The sequence below is a fragment of the Hibiscus syriacus genome, unplaced genomic scaffold, assembly GCF_006381635.1.
Source record: "Hibiscus syriacus cultivar Baekdansim isolate YM2019G1 unplaced genomic scaffold, ASM638163v2 tig00109992_pilon, whole genome shotgun sequence".
Classification (NCBI taxonomy): Eukaryota; Viridiplantae; Streptophyta; class Magnoliopsida; order Malvales; family Malvaceae; genus Hibiscus; species Hibiscus syriacus.
In genome coordinates this window covers 112,885-136,805 of record NW_024062552.1, presented here as the reverse complement: position 1 = coordinate 136,805, position 23,921 = coordinate 112,885, and the positions used below count along the sequence as shown (strand labels likewise).

The 23,921-nt window shown below is 32.0% G+C and overlaps 3 protein-coding genes across 4 annotated transcripts; 2 read left to right on the top strand and 1 right to left on the bottom strand.

Annotated features, from left to right (window-relative positions):
* Positions 1–217: 217 nt before the first annotated feature.
* LOC120212056 (thylakoid membrane protein slr0575-like) lies at positions 218–3,973 on the bottom strand. The gene is made up of 9 exons (XM_039210490.1): positions 3,683–3,973; positions 2,978–3,024; positions 2,795–2,897; positions 2,220–2,306; positions 1,918–2,001; positions 1,526–1,579; positions 1,038–1,118; positions 443–488; positions 218–362 (listed from the first exon to the last, which is right to left on the bottom strand). Exons 1-9 carry the CDS (start codon positions 3,926–3,928, stop codon positions 292–294), a joined length of 819 nt encoding a protein of 272 aa, XP_039066421.1. The 5' UTR covers positions 3,929–3,973; the 3' UTR covers positions 218–291.
* Positions 3,974–8,413: 4,440 nt separating this feature from the next.
* Positions 8,414–9,240, top strand: LOC120212064 (30S ribosomal protein 3-2, chloroplastic-like). Its single transcript, XM_039210496.1, has 2 exons — positions 8,414–8,647; positions 8,938–9,240. Exons 1-2 carry the CDS (start codon positions 8,474–8,476, stop codon positions 9,217–9,219), a joined length of 456 nt encoding a protein of 151 aa, XP_039066427.1. The 5' UTR covers positions 8,414–8,473; the 3' UTR covers positions 9,220–9,240.
* A 3,735-nt stretch (positions 9,241–12,975) lies between these two features.
* LOC120212091 (cytokinin hydroxylase-like) lies at positions 12,976–15,796 on the top strand. Of its 2 annotated transcripts, XM_039210509.1 has the most exons (6): positions 12,976–13,025; positions 13,115–13,296; positions 13,378–13,604; positions 13,729–13,970; positions 14,075–14,456; positions 15,268–15,796. In XM_039210509.1, exons 2-6 carry the CDS (start codon positions 13,131–13,133, stop codon positions 15,691–15,693), a joined length of 1,443 nt encoding a protein of 480 aa, XP_039066440.1. In that variant the 5' UTR covers positions 12,976–13,025; positions 13,115–13,130; the 3' UTR covers positions 15,694–15,796. The 2 variants fall into 2 exon arrangements, with proteins under 2 accessions (XP_039066440.1, XP_039066439.1); XM_039210508.1 differs by having other exon boundaries at positions 13,011–13,296.
* Positions 15,797–23,921: the final 8,125 nt, after the last annotated feature.

Below are 23,921 nucleotides of genomic sequence, written 5' to 3'. Positions count from 1 at the left end.
CTGGCAAAATGTTTCAGTTGTTCTGCAATTTTATTCCTTAATCTAATGTTATTATACATGGGAACAATAACATGATTTTATGTTCAGGGTGAACTTATGAAATTTTGAGAGAAAAAAACAAATTATCAATATAAAATACGAAGAAAAATTCTAAAAAATACATGAGAATTTAAAATTTTCATGGGACGACTGTCCTCATCTGTCTCTCCAATCAATCCATGATTATACATATAATACAAAATTTACCAGCAAAGGAAAAGAAAAAAAAAACTTGAAGAAATCAGGTATACTTCAAGAAACTGATGCATTAGAGGTGGAATTTGAAACAAGTCGAACTTCATATTCACCATTCTCTCCCTTCCCTAAGCCATATACTTTATAAGCTTCCAATACATAATATTTGTGTGTATGTCATGTGGATTACTACAAAGAGAAAACTCACCAACTTCAGCTGAGATGCCTGGTCCAAAGAAAGAAGCAAATTTTGCCTACAAAGTCAGTCATGATTTAGTTAAGATCATCAAGTTATCCTACTTATAAAACCAAAAGAACTTCTGAATTAAAGCATATAGGCGGCATGACTCATAAACTCTACAACTTTCAACATTCTTGAATTACAACTCAGTCTCACTTGTTACACATCAGCTTAGCAACTACTAATTGCCTCTACCATACTACTCAACAACCTCAACAGAAACTAACAAACTTAGTTACACCGACAGACTCGGTACTCAGCTATACTCTGTTACTCGAATAATCGTTTCCATGTTCTTAAAATTAAGAAATTAAGAAATATTAAGAACATGGAGAAACTCATAAATGACAACTTAAGAGATGGACATGTAATTGGTCGAATTGTACTTTCAAAAGATGTCTTACTATGCTTGTGTATGAATTTCAGATTCATGTGTTCAATTTTTCCTCAATTTGGAGGTTCACATCTCTAAATTCACTTCCAAATATGTTTTAAACACGACCGCCAAATATGAATACTTTAAGAACAATGAAAAAGTAAAAAGCATAGCTTGCTAGTTTACCTGTCTCTTTTCGAAATCCGACAACTCCAAAGCTTTAGCCTCAAGTACCAGGACTAAACAATATTTACCATCTTCTGTGACCTAAGACATTATAACAAATATAAGAGCAAAGAATCGAACCTCACTTTAGAAATGGAAAGATGCTAAAACTATGTTACTCAAATTTGGGTATAGGTGTGTTGGATATTTATGAATAAAAAATGAATATGTTCAAATTTTTTTTCTAAATTTTTCATGTACGTGAAGAGTTCTTGGAGAGTCATATCCCCATACTCTTGGCCGAATATGTTCCGGATGCTGACACTTAAAGCAAAATGAAGAGTTACAGCAACATAGTGCCGAAATATTCTTCAGAAATCACATTTATTATTGTACATGCCATAGGGAAAAAAGAGTTGGGAATGACAGACACCAAATAATATTTTCCATTTATAATTGGAAATCAAAAAATTTCATAAAATGAGTAAATCTAAGTTCAAAAAGTTTACTTCTTCCCGAATCATTTGTAGAACAGGTGCATTTCTCCGGGGAATTCCTCCACCCTGAGAGTATATAAAGAAGAACTGAAATCAAAAACATAAATTTGGAAACAAGAAAATTCATAACACATGGAAAATAGGCAATAAATTAGGTGCAATTTTCCCTGATAGGTTCGATAATTTTCATGGTAGGTTTTTACAAATTAAAAGACATCATATGTTACCTGGACTTAAGTGTGAGTGTCGGATAGGATATGCGTTCGGAATGGGTATGGTAAGATTTTTCCGTGTTTCTATGTATTAGGAGGATCTTTAAGGATCATATCCATATTCATTTTCCATGCAAGAGCAAACATGAGAACTTAAAAAAATATAAAGAGTCGGAGTGACATAAGACATACCAAACCAAACTGGAAAATCCGCTTCAAAGCCTCATCCAAATGTTGTTCGTCCCCGTAACGGTATCTTGTAACATCATTCCTTACCTAATAAAAGCTAAACAAAAGTCAATTTTTGATGTGATCCGCAAAATTAAAGAGTATAATAAGCATGGATGTTTGAATTTCACCTAATTTAGCAGCTAGGCATCTAAACTAACTCGGACTCATTTCGGAGTGTTGAACATGGGTTTTGTTGAAGAATCTCATGTTGATTATCTTAAACATTTTGTAAAGAAGTTGGTATTGCCAGAGTTCGAAAGTACCTGCTTAAGGATAGGAGTGGCACAGGTTTCCCTTAACATTTGAGCATCCGAATAGGTCAAGCATGGCACCGGTTTGAGCTCTGCATACTGCAATACAACCAACAACCAGAATTTATGAAACTAACTGCATAATATATACATATCTGTTATGGGAAATTGCAATGTTTTCAGAGATATAATATTTGAAAGGTCATTGGAATATCATAGCCCCATCATATCCTGATGTGGCAAACATGAGTCTTTCTCCAATAAAACTGATAGTAGGAACAACATCAGAGCTTGTCATAATTGATAAGGAATTTAGACCTTTAAGGTTTTTAATCTGTATTCCATGCCTTTAACAAGCAATTTCATCTATCAAATGTGATTATGATGAAGATGTTTAGTCCAGTTATACCAACTTAAGCCAGGATGAAATTTAAAACATATTTGAAAGCAAGACCTTCAGGTATCACGTAACAATGACGTGGAAGTCCTAATTTTGGATATCCGAGACTACTATATAATGAGGAAATATGAGACAAAATGATTTCAAAAATCCATTTCAATCAGGCTCCAAGGAAGAAAACCTTTACCTTGAGGGCCATTCCGATAATTGCAAGAGGGAAGCCGTAAGTCAGCATTATTGCGGACCATTCAGATCCAGGGAGAATGTTAAAATATGCCCCAAAACCATATCTGTATATTCAACATGTAAAGAGGGATAAACCAGAATACAGTAGAGAAAGAGGGAAATGCCAAACTGGTAAAGCACTCACGAGAGGAGCGAAAGTCCGACACCGAGTCCGATAACACCAAATGAAAGCTGCAAATGAACAATTATCAATAGTCATATGCTTTGTCAAAGTAAGACCTATTGCCCTGATCACATCATCTTTGGCTCATCATCATCCGATGAAGAGATTCAACTGAAAGGAAACTACAAACCCTGACCCATTGTATTGATTTCAGCAGTTTGGTGGCACATTTCAAGTTTTTAACAAGATAATTCTGCTACTCATAGATGAAGTGTTCCATTGTATATAGACCAATCAGGGACTTAATTGAGGTTCCGACTGTATTTTCGATTACGATGTGTTTATCATGATTGTGATCATTACGGCTGCAATAACGGTTTCAGACGACTGTTACCACTTACCACTATATAACATATGCTACTCAGATAGCGGACCGCTATTTAAATCCAACTATTGCTCTAACCAGTTTAAATCAGGATCAAGGATGTGAATTTCTAAAAAATATACTAGATTTTAAGTAATGGTTCAACAACTCCCAATCCAACACAATCAAAACTCTTGTTACAAATCAATCAAGCTAAAGATACAAATTTTCGTTTGTCTCAAAAACCAAACCTTTACTTCATCTAAACAATCAATCTCAACCATCAAAAACAATAAAAATATCCGTTTTTACCATTTTTCACACACACACAAAAAAAAAAGCATGAATGATAGACTAATTACCTTAGAAAGTGAGAATCCATCGTCACTGACAATGGTTTTTGTAGCAGAAGGCTGAGAAGTTGAATCGGCCGCTTTTGCTATGAAAGTAAGCTTAAGATTATGGGGTCTGGCGATTGATACCGAGAGGTGGTGGTACTGACGGTTTGATAGAGACGGTGGAGATAAAAACCAGCGGCGGTGACTAGGGTAGTGATGATGAGAATGAATGATTATGGCAGCCGTCGACGGTGGTGATATTGCTTTCATTGTTTTCTTTTGTAACGTCCTTCCGAAATTATTTGAATGTTCTTATTTTCCTTGGGTATTTTCAGTGTTATTATTATGGAAGCGAGAACAAACGAGAGGCTGTCATCCTCTACTGTCTCAGCTTCATGTTTCAACCTCTAAATAACATGCATACGCATGACTCTACTACGTGTCACTCGTGCTTTCTCTAATATTTTTCCTTTTAATTTGATATTTTAATATTAATATTCTTCAATATTTTGTATATTTAATTTACTTGGTTCACTTTTCACCATTTATTTTTTTCTTTTAGTAAATAAGTCACCAGAAAATCAATGTGTGAGGCAATGTTAGAAAAAGTTTATCCACGACGAAAATAAATAGTTAAAATTATTACATTGTATACTTATTATCTTATAAATAATTTTATCTGGTGTACTTTAAAAAATTAAATGTTATCTTACAAGCTTAATATAATTTTTTTTGGGTTTAGTATACTTAAAATAAAGAAGTGAAACTTTTATAGTGTTACTCTTTCTTTTACAATGAATAGAAAAGTTTGTTTTATACATTATGTCTTTTATATTTTTTGAGTTTTTTTTTAATTTTGAATAAGAATCTATATCATTGTGGCACGATCTTTTGTACGTTTTTCACATATTTTTGTTTTCGTTTTGGTACTCGCACAAAAACCATCAAGACATTTATTTTTTATTGGTTTGTTGGTAGTTACGTATTGTCAGGTCTCCTCTTTGATAAAATGTTGTTTGCAAATGTAATCAGAATTATGTAACAAAACAGCTTGTCAGATTGTTTAGTTCGCTCATCACTAATTTGTTACTTCGTAAAACATCTCATTCGACATAAACAATGGGTTTTTATGAAGGTTATTGGATTTTGATATTGATCATCATTCTCAATGAAATATTTTATTTTTATTCGCATATTTAGGTTTAATACTTTATTTTTGTATGGATATTTTGATGACTATTGTCTTCAATTTTCTCTTTATATTTTGATGCTTTATAATTTTAATTCACTATTATTAATAAAATTCAGTTGCCTTTATTTAAAAGAAAAAAAAATAGAATAATTCCTCTTAAAAATGGAATGAAAAAATCATTAGATAAAGAAGGCTTGACTACAACTAAAGAAGAAGAAGAAAGATCGTTAAAACAAAAAAGGATTAGAGAAAGAAAAGTGAGAATAAAATTAGAGATGAATAATGAAGAAGGAATATATTTGTATATACTTAGAAAATTAAGGTAAAATCATCCAAATGAAAGGAAAAATATCCTCAATAATAATAATATTTTGACATTCATGGTATTTGAATTTAAAATTTTAAAAGATACAATAATAATAAATTTTTTAATCATTGATGTTACTTTGTTCGCATAACACAAAAAATGTAAGGGTAAATTATACATTTAATACCTCAACTTTTAATATTTTCAAAATCATACCTAACGTATATTTTTTATTTTATTTTAATACTCGTCGTTAAAAAGTTGACGGTAAGCTAATGTGATACTTTTTTTATTTGGATAAATTATATAGTTTATCACCCAATCATCGATCTAAACCCAACCCCACTAACATCCATATGACCACAACATAACAATCCCCTAAAAACAAATCGTTTACGAACTGGAAACAAATGAATACAAAAAAAACGAATTTAAGTATCAATAATACAACAACAAAAGAGAAACCACATGAAGTGGATGAGAAGAAGTTGCCATCCATGCTTCCTCATTTCCTGTTAAAACTAAAACAAAGAAGAGATGAAGAGTATGAAACAAAAAAAATGAGTTTCTACTTGTACCTATTTTCTAGGCAAAATAATCAATGTCACTAGATCACCAATCAAACAAAAGCAATATTACCCCTTTTTACTTTCACATGCCTAATCATAATATCAAAATGAAATGATTTTTTTAATAAGAAGAACAAGAACTTGATGAAGATAAGTATGGACAACAAGGTTAATCATTTTTTAAAAAAAAATTTAACTCAATCGTACACTGCATCATGTAAGGGAAAAGAAGGAAATGAAAGGAAAAAAACAAGGGCTAGTATGGGGTTTTGAGGTATCCTTTGTTTCTTAAAGAAGAAGAAGTTAAGGATGGGTTTAGATTTGCTTTGGGGTTTGCGAATTTAGTGTTAAGATTAAGAATTTTGATTTTAATTTTTATTATAAATCTTATTTAACATAAAATAATAATAAATTTTCCCTGTCATATTCAAAATAAACAATAAAATAATCCATATCATCAAAGAGTGATCAAAATAGGAGTAATTTGGAAGTATAGTGATTAAATTGATTTTTTTTTAAATTTTAGTGGTAAAAATAGGAGTGAGAAGATAATTGAGTGATGAACATATAATTTAGCCAAATAAAAAAGTATCATGCCAGCTATGCCGTTAACTTTTTAACAATGGGGTACTAATATGAAACAAAAAATAAATGTAAGGTATGATTTTTTTAAAAAAAAATAAAAGTTTAAGTACTAAAATATACCAAAACTGATAGTTTACCCATAATGTAAATATAGCAAAAAATTAGATATAGATACATTGAATCATTAATTGTTATCTTATAATAAAAAAGTTATCATTAATTTATTTATATAAATATATAAGGAAAATTCTACAACGCTCAATGAGCACCGATGAACACTACTAACGATGAGTACCATTAATTTAATTTATAAAAAATTAAATTCTAAACGACTCAACATATAAAAATAAATTAGTTAAAAAATTAAAGATAAATTATTTAAAAAAAAGGATAAACTATACTAGTGACCACCTAACTATTGCTCATTTTTATTTTGACAACAATTTTTGAAATTTTATCAATTAGGTCACTCAACTATTTAAATGCATTCAATTAAGCCACTTACTGTTAATATTTAATGGAGAAGCTCATGTCGCAGTTAAAATATTTGATATAATTACACATTTAGTCACTATTGCAATATATTCTATCAATATGGTCTTAATTTTAATTTATTAAAATTAAATATTATATAAAATTATTTGATATATTTATAATTTTATTTTTTATAAAAGTATTTTGAGAATAAAGTAAAAAAAATTAAAGAATTGATTTTAGGATAGAAATTACAAAAAGAATTGTACTAAAAATTCAAGTTGAATAAAATATAGGATAATTTAGATATTTAGTCACTTAATTATTCGTGTGGTTTCGTTTTAGTCACCAAACTATTTGGTTTTTTTTTCAAAATCATCACTAACATTACATTTTTTGTTTCATTTTGGTCAACAATCTTTAAAAAATTAACAGTGATGTTAACATGTCACCATAAGGTAATGCCACACTATCATTGAAAAAAATAAAAAATTTCAAGACAATAGTTCTGTTAATATTTTACAGTAGATGATCAAAATTAAATCAAAACCTAACATTAGTGAAGATTTTGAAAAACAAATAATTAGATAACCTAATAGAACCAAAGTGATAGTTAAGTGATTAAATACATAATTAATCTTTTTTTAGTTGAGAAACTTTATCTAACTGTGATAAGGAAAAACTTTTAAAATTCATATTAATTTGGAGTAAGTACAATATGATATATGTTCTAAGATAACTCTCAACCATTTGACCGCATCCCAGAATCCAGAAAATTAAATTATTTATAATGATAACATTTTATTATTATATACTTCATTTCTTTATTATTATCATAATTCATTGTTTTGTGATGATATAATTTCTAATAATTTTATAAAGTACAGAATGGACATATTACATTAAAGTAAATATAAAAATTGTTGTTGAATTAGTATTTATATGTTGAAAGATATAGTGTTTGAATTGATAACGGAAAGATGGGGTTGATGGCTAAATAATACTCAATGTATATCATTATTATATATAAATAGAATAAAATCAATTCTTTTTTATTTTAATTTATTAAAATTAGGACCAAATTAATAGAATATATAAGTAACAGTGACCAAATGTGTAATTATACTAAATATTTTAACTGCCACATGAGCTTCTCCATTAAATATTAATTACAAGTGGCTTAATTGAATGCATTTAAATAGTTGAGTGAACTGATTAATAAAATTTAAAAATGGTAGTCAAAATTAAAAGAGGTAATAATTAGGCGGTTACTGATATAATTTATTTTTTATTTTAAATAATTTACATTTAATTTTGTAACTAATTTATAAATATACGTTCAATCCTTAAAATTTTAGATATTTATAAATTAAATTAATATTTATAAATGAAATTAATGGTAATCCTTGTTAATAATGATTGTCGTACTCGAGCATAGAAAATCTTCCCGTATATAATCATGAATATAAAATAACTTTGAATATTATAATATTAAATAAATAATACATTTTGGACTTCAAATTAAATCCACTTCACGAAAAACAAGTTTAGGCAAAGAAAACTTGAAAAAAGTTGGGACTGGTCTTGGTCTAGCCCATCACCAATATTACTTACAGTACTACTAACACATAGAAGCTGCATAAGCAAATTTGAGAATTCCCAATCCAAAGAGAAAAAAAGAAAAAAAAATGGTTGCAACATGTCTCCACACAAATCTAATCCCTTGCTTTAAACCCTTAATTTCATCTCCTTCTCAACAACCTAACTTTCCCCCTAAAACCTCAAAGCTGGCTAAATCCATAATCTCTTTACAAGTTGTTCTTTCTGGTGATTCCCCCTCTGTATCTTCTTCTGTAAAAGAGGTAACCTTTGGGTCCATTTTTATTCCCTTCAATTTCTTTTTTTTTTGGGGAGAAAAAATGGGTTTAATTCGATTGATGTTCTGCTACATAGAAAGCCACCAAAGTTTAGAACTTTAATTCCTTTACCTTTTTTTTCTTGTAAAACCATGAAAATGGGGTTATTTTGAACTTAGTTTATTGGGTTTTTCTTTTTTGTTGGTTTTGGCTTTTATCTTGTAACACCAGAGAAAACTGGAATGATTTTGAACTTAGATTCATGGGTTTTCTGTGTTTTTTTTTGGAGAATGTAGAAGCTTAGAGTGGTGGTGAAGCCATTGGAGAAGCCAAGGGTAGTACTGAAGTTCATATGGATGGAAAAAGATATAGGGATAGCACTTGATCAAGTGATATCTGGGCATGGTTCAATCCCATTGAGTCCATATTACTTTTGGCCTACGAAGGATGCTTGGGAACAGCTCAAGGTTTTGCTTGAAAGCAAGCCATGGATATCTCACATGCACAGGATTCACCTGCTCAATCACGCTACTGATATTATCAATTTATGGCAGACAAGTGGTGGTAATTTATCCTAACTGTTTCAATTGATAATGTTCTGTTTGCAACCTCTTGTATTTTTAATTGCAATTTCTTTCCATTGTTGTTAAATGTTCTTGTGATAGTTTTTTTGTTTGTGTGAATCTGAGTTTGTTTAAGACTCATGTTTTATATATGCACGTATATACCTCCAATTGTATGATTTGAGTATTTTTGTGATAGCTTTTTGTGTGAATTAGTATATGAATGTTCTTTAATCGAACACCGATTCACGCGAAAGGCTTATCACGAGAATAATCTTACTTACAAGAGGTTCATACATGCATATAGTTATATAGGCACAGGCACATTCACACATATAATCTGTGCGAATGAACTCCTAATCTGCCTGTATATTTGATGTTCGATATGCCAAAGTCGGTGTGAGTTCTTAGCTCTACTGATGGTTTTCAACATGAGTTCCTTTGAATGAAATGTGCTCTACTTTTTACAGCACATTGCCATTTACTTTGCTCTTACTTGTAAACATTTCTTCAAAAACACATTTCTTCATCACATTGCACATTGGATCTAAATTTACATGTTAGTTTTTGAAATTTATTACCAATCGATGTGATGAAGATACCCTGAATCGGAAGTCAAATCCCTATGCCAGTGCAAAAGCTGTAGCCTTGAATATACGGAAGAAAAGAAAGCGTGAATCTTCCAAGGAATGTTCAACTATGCAAAGCAAATGCATCGCATAGCTGAACATTCCAAAGCTAAGCTCATAATCATTGATATAGAGTTTGTGCTATAGCCGTAAAATGTTCATCCTCGTTTCGTAGCAAATTGGAATCCACAATGCCAATTGATCCATTTGCTCTAGTACATCCATACATCTAGCCATAAAATTGAACTCGAGAATGAAATGACCACCTGGTGCCATATGTTCAATAGAAGCAATCACCATAGTTTGTTTCATGGTATTTGCTTATCGCGACTGTTTGACAATGCCGAAATCTCCCACATGTGCAAATATGATATGACTTGGTTTTAGGCCACAGTGAATTATATAACTCGGATGTACCAAATGCCATGCAACGTCTATCATTTTCTATGTAGAATGTGCAATGAATAATGGTACGAGTATAACCATTTCTAGATGTTCCCTTTCGGCATGAATTCAAGCGCTAAGGCTTTGAAATCATTGCAAGAGCAATAACTGATGATCTTGCCAACATTGAGGTGAATCTTAATCATGGTAGAAAAGTTAATGATAAAATTGCAAACCTTTCTCGTAATACAATCATTTTAGTTGACCCTATTCTCATATGTAATAGGGTAAGGGGAGGTAGGATAGTAGGCTGCCTCCAACGTCAGGTTGAGAGCAACTTCCGTGGGAGACTTCCGACAGTCAGAATAAAATCTGCCACAATTTATTATATAATTTGACATTTATAAATTTATGTCACATTTTTTTTGTTGCTCTCCCGTTTCAAGGCATATTCCAGGTTATCTGGACCAATCTAGGTGGCACACTTGATTTTGATGGACGAGTCTCCCAACAAGGATTTTCTGCATATAAAAGGTCTCGAATATGAGGTTTTGATTAAACGATATCAAGTTGCTTATCACTTAAACGAACCGTTGGTTACGTTATATTTTCATATCTATCTCTTCCCACCTTTTTGACTGATTAAAAATGGAATCCGTCCCACTTTTACCTCAGAGAATATGAAAAATGAATGTGCAACAAATCTAAAAGCCCTTGAATCATTTAACAGAGATCTTCTATACTCACTTTCCGCCATCGGTGACATTTGTTTAATCTCTTTAATTAAAGCTACTCAAACTTTACATTTACTCTAATGTTCCATAAATTTCACGCACCGGCTTGCCTATATCCTTGACCATGCCGACGGATTAGTACACTGAACATTAATTTTAAAGGAAAAAGAAATCGAAAGAACAAATGCAAAGATGATACGATTCCGATTCTTAAAAACTGATTCTAACTATCCTTTTATGCATTGAATTCTGAAACAAAAAAGCAGTTTAAGTAAGCACATTCTACCAAGTAATGTTCAACTACAAAAAGGATCATAAACTAGAACGATCGTTAGAATCGGTTGAACGTTCGAATCTAAACTGCCTTAAGTAAGCACAACCTACCAAGTAACGTTACAAATTCTAACTATCCCATTCGGGGTTGTCGTTGGTGATTCCATTGAACACCCTCTTCAATTCATTTTGTGGAACCCATTGAGCGGTTCGAGCGATAAAATGGTATATTCTTCTTTTTAAAAGTTTGGGTTCGAACACCTACTACAATTGTATGATATGTATATATTATCAATCATTACGAAAGATTATGATAGATAGTACATTATAATCATTCAAACTATTTAAAAAGAAAAAGCGAAATCTGTTACGTGGACACAGTTTGGTTGATTTTGTTCACGTTTAATCCCTATTTATTTGAAGTGTTTTTACTTGGGATATGGACACTAGTTTCGAGAGCATTCGAGTTGATGGCTGATGCCCTTTTCATGCGGCTTTTGGGACGTCCATGATTTTCTCTAGTGTCTTCTATACAGCATTTGTAGAAAGATTAGACGCCTACATCCGATATTGTTATTTCAGTTTCTATGGTTAATAGTAGTTACGAAATCAGAAGAATAATAAAAAAAAATCGTAAATAAGAACACACAATTTTATATGGAAAATTTGTAAATAAGAACACACAATTTTATATGGTTGATTTTGTTTACGATGATATTGACGTGTTGAAATAAGATAATGTCACGTCATTATTGAAAAAAAAAAAATCATCACGTCAATAGTTCTGCTTATTTTTTTACAATAAGTGATCACAACGAAACTAAAAATAACGTTAGGTATAATTTAAAAAAAATAACTGACCAAAACAGAACCAAAGTGATAATTGGGTGACTAAATATGTAGTTTACCCTTTGTAATAATATCATATTTAAACATTGGCATGATTTTCTAATTGGCATAATGATAAAAATGCTTCTAACTTTTTAATTAAATAATTACTTTGGTCCTCCTCCACGGATAGAAATCGTTTGTTAGCAAACGATAAACGCTTCAATATATGAGCTTGTTGCTCTAAAATAAAACGTTGTGAGCCAAAATGCTCTAGGAAAAAAAAGAATGAGCTAAAGTGATAATTTAGTCAACGTTAGGGGCATTTATGCCTTAAATGAAGCGTTGAGAGTTAAAATACTCCAAAAAAGATAAGGTCCAAAATGATTATTTAATCTAATGTTAGATATATTTTTAAACATTATATCTTTTTAATTTTTCTTATTTCTTTGCACTCTGGAAGGAATTTTTTAGGTATTTCATTGCTTTGTATTTTCATCATTGTAAATGAAGTATTATGTTGAACATGAAAGAAAAAAAGACAGCATAATCGAGTCTATAATACCAAATAAAATTTACTCATATTTCTCACACGAGTACAGTCCTATTACTTTCCTTAATATATAAATTTATATAAAGAAGAATATCTTAGACATAAATCCTTAATAAAACTTGCCTTTTATTCTTTTCTGTTAGTGCTTAAACAACATGCCATATATGCCAACTCCAAATCCAATTCATTGTTCCTCAAAGGCCCAATTATATATATATTTTTTGTTATTTCCTTCCTAAAAAAATACATAATGTTGTTACCAAAAAATATATATATATACATAATGGGGTTTGTTTGTACTATAAATTCCCATCATGCCTTAATGATGATTAAACTCATCAAATACTATTTTTTTTCTTATCGTTCCTTTCAACTTGTAATTCTTGATTTGCAGAGATCACTGCCATGGCAGCCATGGTGGTGTGCTTGATAACCCTTTCTGTTCTTTTCATTTCTTTAGTGTTCAAACTTGTTTTGGACACCATCCAATGTTATTTTTTGATCCCCAGACGCATCAAGAACATCATGGAGAAACAAGGAGTTCGTGGCCCCAAACCCCGGGGATTAACCGGAAACATAACCGAGATGTTCAATCTAACCTCCCGGTCCACCGTGAACGACATGAACTCCGTCCACCACGACATCGTGGGCCGCCTTCTTCCGCATTACGTCAAGTGGTCTAATTCATATGGTAATGACAGTTTGTGTTTCCTTTTCTGGGGAAATCAGATATGGTGATTTTGAGAGAGCTGAACTTTGTGTTTGTTTCCAGGGAAAAGGTTTATATACTGGCATGGGATAGAGCCGAGGATGTGCTTGACGGAGACGGAATTGATCAAAGAACTGATGACAAAGCACCACCTTGTGACAGGCAAATCATGGCTGCAACAGCAAGGCTCGAAGCATTTCACAGGGAGAGGCTTGTTAATGGCCAACGGCCAAGATTGGTACCATCAACGACATATTGCGGCTCCGGCATTCATGGGAGATAAGCTTAAGGTAATATCCGATGTACCGTTTGCCTTCGTTTACTATTCCGGCTCTGGTCAAGACCGCAACCAGGTGAATGCTCTCCTAGGCTCATTTTATGTTTTCTGTTATTTTTGGAATTTGAATTCAACAGAGTTATTCAACACACATGGTGGAATGCACTAAACATATGCTACAATCACTGGAAAATGCAACGAAATCTGGGCAAAAGGAGTTCGAAATCGGCGAACACATGGCTAGACTCACTGCTGATATTATCGCGAGAACCGAATTCGATACCAGTTATGAGAAAGGAAAGCAAATATTCCATCTTTTAACCTCTCTGCAACACCTTTGTGCTCAAGCCAGCAGGCACCTTTGCTTTCCAGGAAGCAGGTGAGTACCTTTTTCAAGTTATATTGGGGTGTATTAGTTGTACATACATCTGTACAGATAAAAGATAGAGTGAAATGTGTGAATTTTTTATCAACTTTTTACAGGTTTTATCCAACAAAATATAACAGAGAAATAAAGTCATTGAAGATGGAGGTTGATAGATTACTAATGGAGATCATACAAAGCCGAAGAGATTGTTTCAAGATTGGTCGAAGCAGTTCATATGGGAATGATCTATTGGGTAATTTGCTTAATGAGATGGAGAAGAGACCCGGAGGGGACAAGTTCAAGCTAAATTTACAGTTGATAATGGATGAATGCAAGACTTTCTTCTTCGCCGGCCATGAAACAACGGCTCTTTTACTCACATGGACCGTCATGTTATTGGCCACTAACCCTCATTGGCAGCAAAAGGTTCGAGCCGAGGTGAACCAGGTCTGCCATGGTGGAGTCCCCTCTGTTGATCAACTCTCCAAACTAACTCTGGTAAGCAATGTTTTTCTTCTTTTAGTGTGACTCACCCCCTTAGGACATTATATAATCCCAAAAACGAATCCATTAAGCGAATTCAGTAGTAAAAGAGAATATTATTCTCCCTAAAAGTTCCGGGTTCAAGTGACTACGTCTACAATGTGTGCATTTATTGTTAATGACTAAAATAAATTTTGAACAAATACTGTCTTATAATCACTCCACACTATCAAAAAAATCCCCGAAAGCGTGCATATTTGAATATTATAGGATGTCCCCGTAGGACAAAGCAATTTAAAAAGGATCCAGCAAAGATATAACATGAAATTTGCTAGTTTCCACCTAGACCTTTGCAATATATATATATATTCTTCTACTTAACAACTAGCTCCATTAGTTCATGGATCTCCACTTCAACACTCTGTACATTCAACATTGTTCTTATGGCCATAAAGAATGGCTAAGCAATCCCTCCCAATTATTAAACTTTTTAGGTTTTATCTGCTTTGCTGGCCTAATTATAATTATTAGAATTCTTTATCAGCACCACAAAGAAAGGTGTCAAAGGAGGAATATATAGAAGGGGGTCTGAAAATTTTAAATTATCATATATTTTAGATATTTTCTTTGTAATTTTTTTTTATTGATAATATGTTTTTGCTATTCTAAAATTTTATACTCCTCACGTAAAATCATTTCATCCTCCATGTGTCAAAGGATTAGGGACCAAAAAAGCCCCAAAAAAAATAAACCGAGCCAAACTATTCTGGTATTATTGCATTAACCTTTGAGAGTTACTTATAAACTTACCTGTTTGATTCCGCAGCTACAGATGGTTATAAATGAATCATTGAGATTATATCCACCAGCAACAGTGCTGCCTCGAATGGCATTCGAAGACATAAAGTTAGGCGATCTGTTTATCCCCAAGGGACTGTCTATATGGATACCGGTGCTGGCCATCCATCACAGTGAAGAATTATGGGGAAAAGATGTGAATGAGTTCAATCCGGAGAGGTTTAATTCGAGACCCTTCGCGGCCGGTCGGCATTTCATACCTTTCGCCGCCGGCCCTCGGAATTGTATCGGCCAATCTTTCGCAATGATGGAAGCGAAGATCATTTTAGCGATGCTGGTTTCTCGGTTTTGCTTCACGATTTCGGAACATTATCGACATGCTCCGGTGGTTGTCATGACTATAAAGCCTAAATATGGAGTTCAAGTAAATTTGAAGCCATTGGAGGATTCTTGAAAATGAGAGTATGATTTTGAAGTGCAAATCCTTTTGATTTGAGCAAGCGTCTAATAGGGTTTATATTTTATGTGCTGATAGTATGTATATTTATATATCGTCAATGAATTTGATGTTGTCACATATCTTTATTTTTTTTTCATAGATTATTTTCGGTTACACAACATTATTTGAGTTATTGATAATATATAAATTTGTATACTATCTGTACTGAATATAATTTTTTAATAACTTCCCCTCAAATAACCTTAGGGTTTTTCTCTCTTCAAGTGTGCCGCTCACTTTCTTTCTTTCATATTGATTTGATCGGCGACGGCACCGATCTTCATTTTGATTACCGATCATTGATATTTTTTATTATTTATTTATTTTATTACATCACATTTTTTTAGTTTTTAATAATTCTATCTTCATGACACGTTTTTATCATCTTTTATGGCATATTGTTTTTCCTTTTGGTATGTTGTTGATATTTTTATCAATCGTTTGGCCGTTTTCTTTCATTTATCTTTATCTCAGGGTTATATTTGACATCGCCTTGACAAATCAAGACGACGCTTATTTGTTATCATGGTGATCTTTCTTACTTTGAACTAACAGATAGGATTTAGATACGCGGTTGTATTCGTGGATTGTTTTCTCATTCCGCTCGACTCTGATTTGCGGTTTGTCGATGATTTTTAAATAGTTTGATCTTTTTGTGGTTGGTTTGCCGATGCAGTCAAATATATTCTTATCCATCTTTTGTTCTAGTTATTTGGTTGGGTTTTTAACATTTTGGATTCGTATACGATTTAAGTGACTAGTGTCTTGTGTCAATGATTATATGAAAAAAAAACACTAATTGTGTGTTTAGGTTATGATTATGATTGTAAACCTTATTATAGTTTTGCATATTTTCTCTATTTAATAAAATTAACGGCTTCTTCTTAGAAAAAAATATAATTTTTCAACATTATTGTTTTAATTTTGTAGAGGCTTCTTTTATTGTTTTAATAATCCTAAAGGTTCTCAAATAGTTCAATCTAGTCCTCAACCAACCTACAACCCAAGAAATTATATTACAACATTGAGTCAATGCAAATCACAGTGCTTCAATAAACTCACATGGAAAATTTGGCCATCTCGTTTAGAGATGTAAATGAGTTAAAGATAAATCGCGAGTTATTCGAGATCGATTCGGCCAAAGCTTAATAAATACTCGACTCGAATGGACTCGAATCGAGCTGGAGCTAGACTAGAATTCTTAACCAGCCAAAACGAGCTACTTGATACTAGACTCGAAAAGCTCATGAGCAGCTCAAAAATATAATATATTAAGATTTATTTTTTTAAAAATAAATTATTAATAATATTAGCATTTATGTGTTATTTTTTTAAAAATACAGTATAAGGTTTTCATGTATTTAAGGTTCGTGTCTGAGTTTGAGTTTGAGGCTTCAATCGAGTTAAGTTTAAGATTTTTTTCATTTCGAGCTTTTACGAGCTTCAGTTCATTATTTCGAGTTTGAATCAAGCTTGAAAATTTTAGGCTCGCAAGTTTTCAAGTTGAGTCGATATCCATTTTAGAATTTTAGAGTCGAGTCGAAGCCAACAATACTCGAATTTAACTCGGCTAGTTTACGGCCCTTATCTTATTGTAGCCCAATGTTTTCGTCGATTTGATAAAACATTTCCCAGTTGGCCAGTTTCCATTCAAGCAATTATCATTCATCCACGACCATTGTTGCAGTTCAATCTGTTAGTCATGGAGTGTTGGTAATGGTTCTTTAACTATTCATTGTGAAACCCTTTACCTTGGTTTATCAGAGTTGGTAATGGTTCTATCACTATTCACTTTAGTCCCTGTTAAGAAATATAAGACATTTCTCTTAAAAAAATAGTACATTAAATAAAATTTTTAAAAAAGACATGAAACACTTTTGATATGAAATATAATGTAAAATATGAAAAATATGGCAGTAATGCTGTCTATCCCATGTTCATAAACACACGCGCACTTTGGAAGTGGAGACGAATTTGACTTTAGCAATTAGTTTTTGTATGGTTGACTTCCATGGAAAATCCTTAGCTTTCACGTGGATCTCAATAATTATTTCTTAATATATTATGACACTGGATCTGTTCAAGGTCTTCATCAATCTGAATCTTAAATAAAGCTTTGTAAGATTTCATAAATTAAACTTATTATTAAAATAAATAAAATCTTGCTTTTAATTAGATTTCAAAACAAAAATCTTACTTTTAACAAGATAATATTATTTAACTTATTTTTAACGCAGCAAAAACTTCTGCACATCAATATTCAAGTTATAAATTTGTAATATATTTAATAATATCTTTTTGAATCATTTTTCTCAAATATCTCTTTATAGGTTAAAGTTTAAATTGATATTTATATTAGAGTGATTTTCTAATTTTTCTTTTAAATTGTTGTCTTAACGGGACATAGTATCGCGCCTCTCTTTTTATTTAATTTTATTTTGATTTAGATCTAAATAAATATCCTCTACATTTCAATTTCTTTATTTCCATATGTTTTTGAAGTGTTTATTTTGTTGTCTTTATGGCATGGTTATTAATATGCTCTTATGGTACAGTTTTGTCTATCGTTATGATAGTTTGATATTTCATGTTGCATTTATTACGGTGCACCTACTGATTAAGAAATATCGATGATGTTGTATAATTATTCGATCTTTTTTAAGACAATTTGTTGATGCATTCAAAACTATTCACGAAGTAATTTGTCAGATTGATTCACTACTCGATCTCCATCCTTATATCAATATTGTGTATTAATTTTTTTTGGAAGATATATGAAACATGTATTCAAATTTTATTTTTCTTCAATGAAAATCTAACCTTTTATTAAATAAATAAATAGATCTTTGAATTTTAAAATATTTTAAATAAATTATTAAATTTTAAATTTGAAATTAAAATTTTCTCTCGATCTAACCATAAAATACAACAAAACTTCTTTAATATCGAATTTAGCACCAAAACCAATACTCAGACTAACTAAATGATTTAGATAAATCAATATTTTAATTTGATTATACAATTTAAACTTCATGCTAAATTTAATCTATAATTTCCGGACGTACAATGAAATTAAATTAAAATATTTTTACAAAAAAACTATGAATAATGTTCTTAGTCCTTGAAATCATGAAAAGTTATACAGTGCGACACCCTTAATATACAATTAAAAAAAACACTACCAGTTTTGTTATTATTTAAAATAAAAATTAGTAAAAAAATTACAAAAAAACATTATCATTTCTACCTAAAATATCAATGTTTTTTAATATTTCCGATAAAGTGTTCAACAATAACAAAACAAATAGAAAAAATAACAAAATCGATAGCACCTTACCAAAACGATAAAACGCCTTATAATAACAAAATCAGTAGAAATAATAATATTTCCAGTAAATTTTTATCGATTTTATTATTATTTATATTTTTTTAACCATATATTAAAACTGTCGCACATGATAATTTACCTGAAATCATTGAAGAGACAAAAGTGAAGAAAGAGAAGCATGGCCACGTATAAATTTAAAAAAAAAGGAAAAGGCAGTCAAATGGGATAATAATTAATGATTCTTCAAAATCTTTAAGCACTTATCATAGATAAGTTAAATCACCCGAAAAATACTACATAATTATTTATTAATTTACTTTAATTAATGTCTCGTGCGATCATTATATGATAAACAGAGCTCCCTACCTCACGTTTTGCTCAAACAATTGGTTGTCTCGAATTAGGAATTAGGCTCAGTGTGACATATTCAACAGGCCACGTGATAATTTAGTTTAATATGCAAAGGTAATTATTTCGTACCAGTGAACTATTTCTTAAGGATCTTTTTGAAAATTATTAATATGGATTTTAGAGTAAAATAACAGTGAAACACATTTATAATTATTTTCTAAATTTGTAGGTTTATTTAGGGGTGCATTTGAAAACATAACAAAGGTGGATTACAATTAAAGGTTGTGCGTTAAAAATATAAACTTGCTCATAAATGAATGATCAAAATGTAAATTTACCTAAACAAATTAACGCATACTTAACAATAAAGTAAAACGTTTAGACTCTCCATGAAGCACTCAAACATGTTTGGTATTGTTGTCGGAATTTTGGGCTTTCCATGAAGCATTTAAAAATGCTAGGAGATTAGGTTTCAGGAAGATCGTTATCGAGGTTTTTTTTTTCTTTGCCAATTACCGCACTCGGAATAATTATTTGCCCAGTAGGACACCCCAGAAATTATTTTGAAATCTACGGTGTTTTCTATAGTTTGGACGAACTCTACCTCTCGAGGTGACGAGTTACATGTGATATAATTTTTTTATTGTGGACTCAATATTTAATATTTTATTGAGGTGATGAGTTCTATTAAAAAATTATTTTTTAAGATTACTAAGTGTTTTTTTTTAAATTACCATAGGTTTAAAATCTTATAGTCGTTTTAGATTTGAAAAAGAGCTGTTGGAACTCGTCACCTCGAGGTGAGGAGTTTCAACATTCATTTTTAAAAATTTTAACTATAATAGGAGTTGAGTTAGTTGATAGAGTTATAGGAGAAACAAAAATGCACTTGTAGGAAGAATATTTCAAAAAAATTTCGGAAGATCATCTTTGGTTTGATTACTCTTCAGATGATTCGGATTCAAGCTTGTTTTCAGATGAGGAGTGGGTGAAAGAATCAATAAAATATTTTCTTGATCAACATAAGGAGTTGAAGAGGGAGGAGGAGGAGAAGAATGAGAAGAAGAAGAGGAAGGAGAAGGAGAAGGAGAATGAAGAGTTAGCAATCCGACGCAACAAACGATTTATCGAAAAAGAATGAGAATAAAAAAATAATGTAAAAATTAAGAGGAAAAGATGTTTAGTTTGTTGAAAAAATATTTTAAATAAATTTATGAATTTGACTTTAGTTAAGAGTTATAGTGTGCAATTATATATGAAACGTACAAAAATTGAAAAATTATCATTGATATTTGTAAAATCGGTACAAATACGATTACAAAGGATTTATCGACCTGCTTGATATCTTGGGAGATGTGGAAAATGCTTCCTATTTTGGCCTTCATCTCTGTAGTGGTCACATAGCTTTAGTAAACCTTGCTCTCTTTGAGGGTAATCCATATCAGTATGAATTCGAGTAAATTCAGGATGACCCCTCAACTTCCTGTGTAATTATGGATTGGGCAACAATTCTTCAGAGACAGTAGGTGGCCAATATGCATCGTTCGAGAGGTACTTAAACTCACAACTATATATGTTGTGTATAATATGCAAGCTATAACAATCATCAGTGTAAATGTATAGGTTCATATTCACATGCATACATGCAGCAATCGCGTGAGCGCATGGGTATCTGAAGGCTTGGAATCGACAATAATCACATCATCTTCTATTCAAATTACCAGTATAGGTGGCAGAAGTCACATCTTCATGTGGTCTAACGAGTGCTTCAATAATATAAGAGAAAAACGCCTCAGTGACAAAAAATGCCTTATAATATACGATTTTAACCAACTTTTTTGGGATTTACCAAAATGACCAACAAAATTGCAATGCGAAATAAAAATCGCAACGCGATCTCCAGAATCGCAATGCGATTATGAAGAATCACAATGCGATAGTACAAATTCGCATTGTGATTTTACAGAATCGCAACGCGAATATGAAAATCGCAACGTGAACATATAAATCGCAATGCGATTCTAACTATCGCAATGAGTATCCGTAAAATCGCAACGCGTATCCGTAAATCGCAACGACAATACATAAAATCGCAACGCGTATCCGTAAATCGCAAGGAGAATACATAAATCGTAACGCGTATCTGTAAATCGCAATGAGAATACGTAAATCGCAATGCGTATCCGTAAATCACAACGACAATACGTAAAATCACAACGCGATCTCCGGTATCGCAAATCAGTTTCCAGATTCGCAACGCGATTCTGACTATCGCATTGCGATTTCCCAAATTCGCGTTGCGATTTCCCAAATTCGCGTTGCAATTTTCCCAAATTCGCGTTGCGATTTTCCTAATTCGTCTGAATTCGCAACACAAATGTTTTGGGTATATAACTACGCAACAGCAACAACTCATAACCTAAATCCCTAAATCACAACTCATTCCATCTCCATCTATCACTCTCTCCGACGACATCCGTTCCTATATCCAACGACATCCTTCCCCATCCGGCAACAGGTTTTAGTTTCGCAGCTCGTTTGTTTAATAAATTAATTTACAATAATAAAATCATCTAATGTTGATCATGTTTGGATAGATTTGTGTTTTGGAGGGTCATGGGAGAATGTTCATGGTGTTTTACAATATATGCCTTTACCCATGAATCTTCAACTAAAACTGTCATTAAAAAAGTTAACTTATGAAACTCTAATGTTACGTGTTGCAAATAAATTGAATTTAGAGCCCCTAAGTGGATTTAGGCTATCTTATCAGAGAAATGGTAAAGTTTATTTGTTAACCGACAATGAAGATGTTGAACGATTCATTGCTTACATTAGTGTTTCAAGTGATGATGTTACATTGTATGTTGTTGAACCTAGAAGTAGTGAAGTTGGGTCAGTAGCGGGTAGTAATCAACTAAGTTTTTCAACCCCAGTTTATGGTGCTCAAAATTTAATGGTTCCACCACAATTTCATCACCAAGCAAATATTGTTTCACCACATTTCCAATACCAAACACAATCTCAAAACCCACAACCTTTCCCTAATCCAAATCCCAATCAACTTTCAGCACCAAATTCCAGTTTTCGTATTGACCAGTTAGACGATGATAAGCCAACAGAAAAAATTGTGAGTACTAGTCAGTATTCGAAATTTGATCTTGGTCAATACCCGGACTTTGATCTTGGTCAATACTCGGATTTTGATGATTTTTCAGAAGAAGAAACAGACCCTGCGTGTAATGATTTTGATATTGGTCAATACCCGAATTTTGATGATGAAACAGCCGTTGCTGAGGAAGATGTTGTTGATGATAATGAGGAGGAAGTTACGACTATAAATGAACATGTTGAACATCCATTCTGTAATTCATATAACACTGAAGAAGAAAAAGAAGAAGAAGAAATCCCCAAAGAAAAGTCCCCGAAGAAAATGCCACGGGAGTATAACTGGAATATGCCAGAATTACTTCAGATACCGGAAGAAGAGTTGGCAAAGATAGCAATTGATTGTTACACAAAAATTATTCGTATCAAGAAAGATGATTGTTTGATACAAAGGAAGACTTGAAGATAGCTTTGTATACGAAATGTGTGGAAGATGGCTATCAACTAAAAGTTAACAAATCAAGCAAAGATCATTTCGAAACAAGGTGTATGATTGACAAAAACTGTATGTGGCGTATGATTGCAAAGAGGATAAAAGATTGCGAAATGTTTCAAGTTAGGACTTTTATTGATAAACATACATGTTCAAGAACCCAAGTTTTTCCTCACCATAGACAGGCAAACAAAAAGGTGTTGGGTGGTTTTCTGGCTGAGTTAATGTTTTTGAATGGTAGGGTATATCGGGGACATGAAATTATGACTAACATGAATGCTCGGTTCAAGATTAGTATCTCATATTCTCAAGCTTGGAGAGCCAAATGTTATGCCTTGGAATTGTTGAGGGGGTCGCCAGAAGCATCGTTTGCCCAACTGCCGGCTTATTGTCATAATTTAAAGCTGAAAAATCTTGGGTCGGTAACTCATATCAAAATAGATAGAGATGGACGCTTTGAGTTGCTGTTTATCGCCATTGGTGTTTGCGGTTAGTAAATCAATATAATATTGTTGATTCATTTTTGTTAGTTACATGCATTTCACATTTAAAAGATTATATTTCTTGTGTATATGATTTTGTAGATTCGTTCGTTTATTAATTGCATGCACCCAGTTATTATAGTTGACGGAGCACATTTAAAAGGTCGATACCTTGGAGTAAACTTATTAGCAGTAGTCATGGATGCTAACAATGGGATACTGCCAATAGCTTACGGGGTTGGCAAATCTGAAACCTCTGATTCATGGACATGGTTTATGGGGCATCTTAGGGATTGCATAGGTCCTATTAGCAATCTGACAATCATATCCGATAGGGCAAACTCAATTGACAACGCTGTTAGAAGGTGTTTCCCAGATGCTTTTCATGGACTTTGTGGTGTTCATTTGTATAGAAATCTAA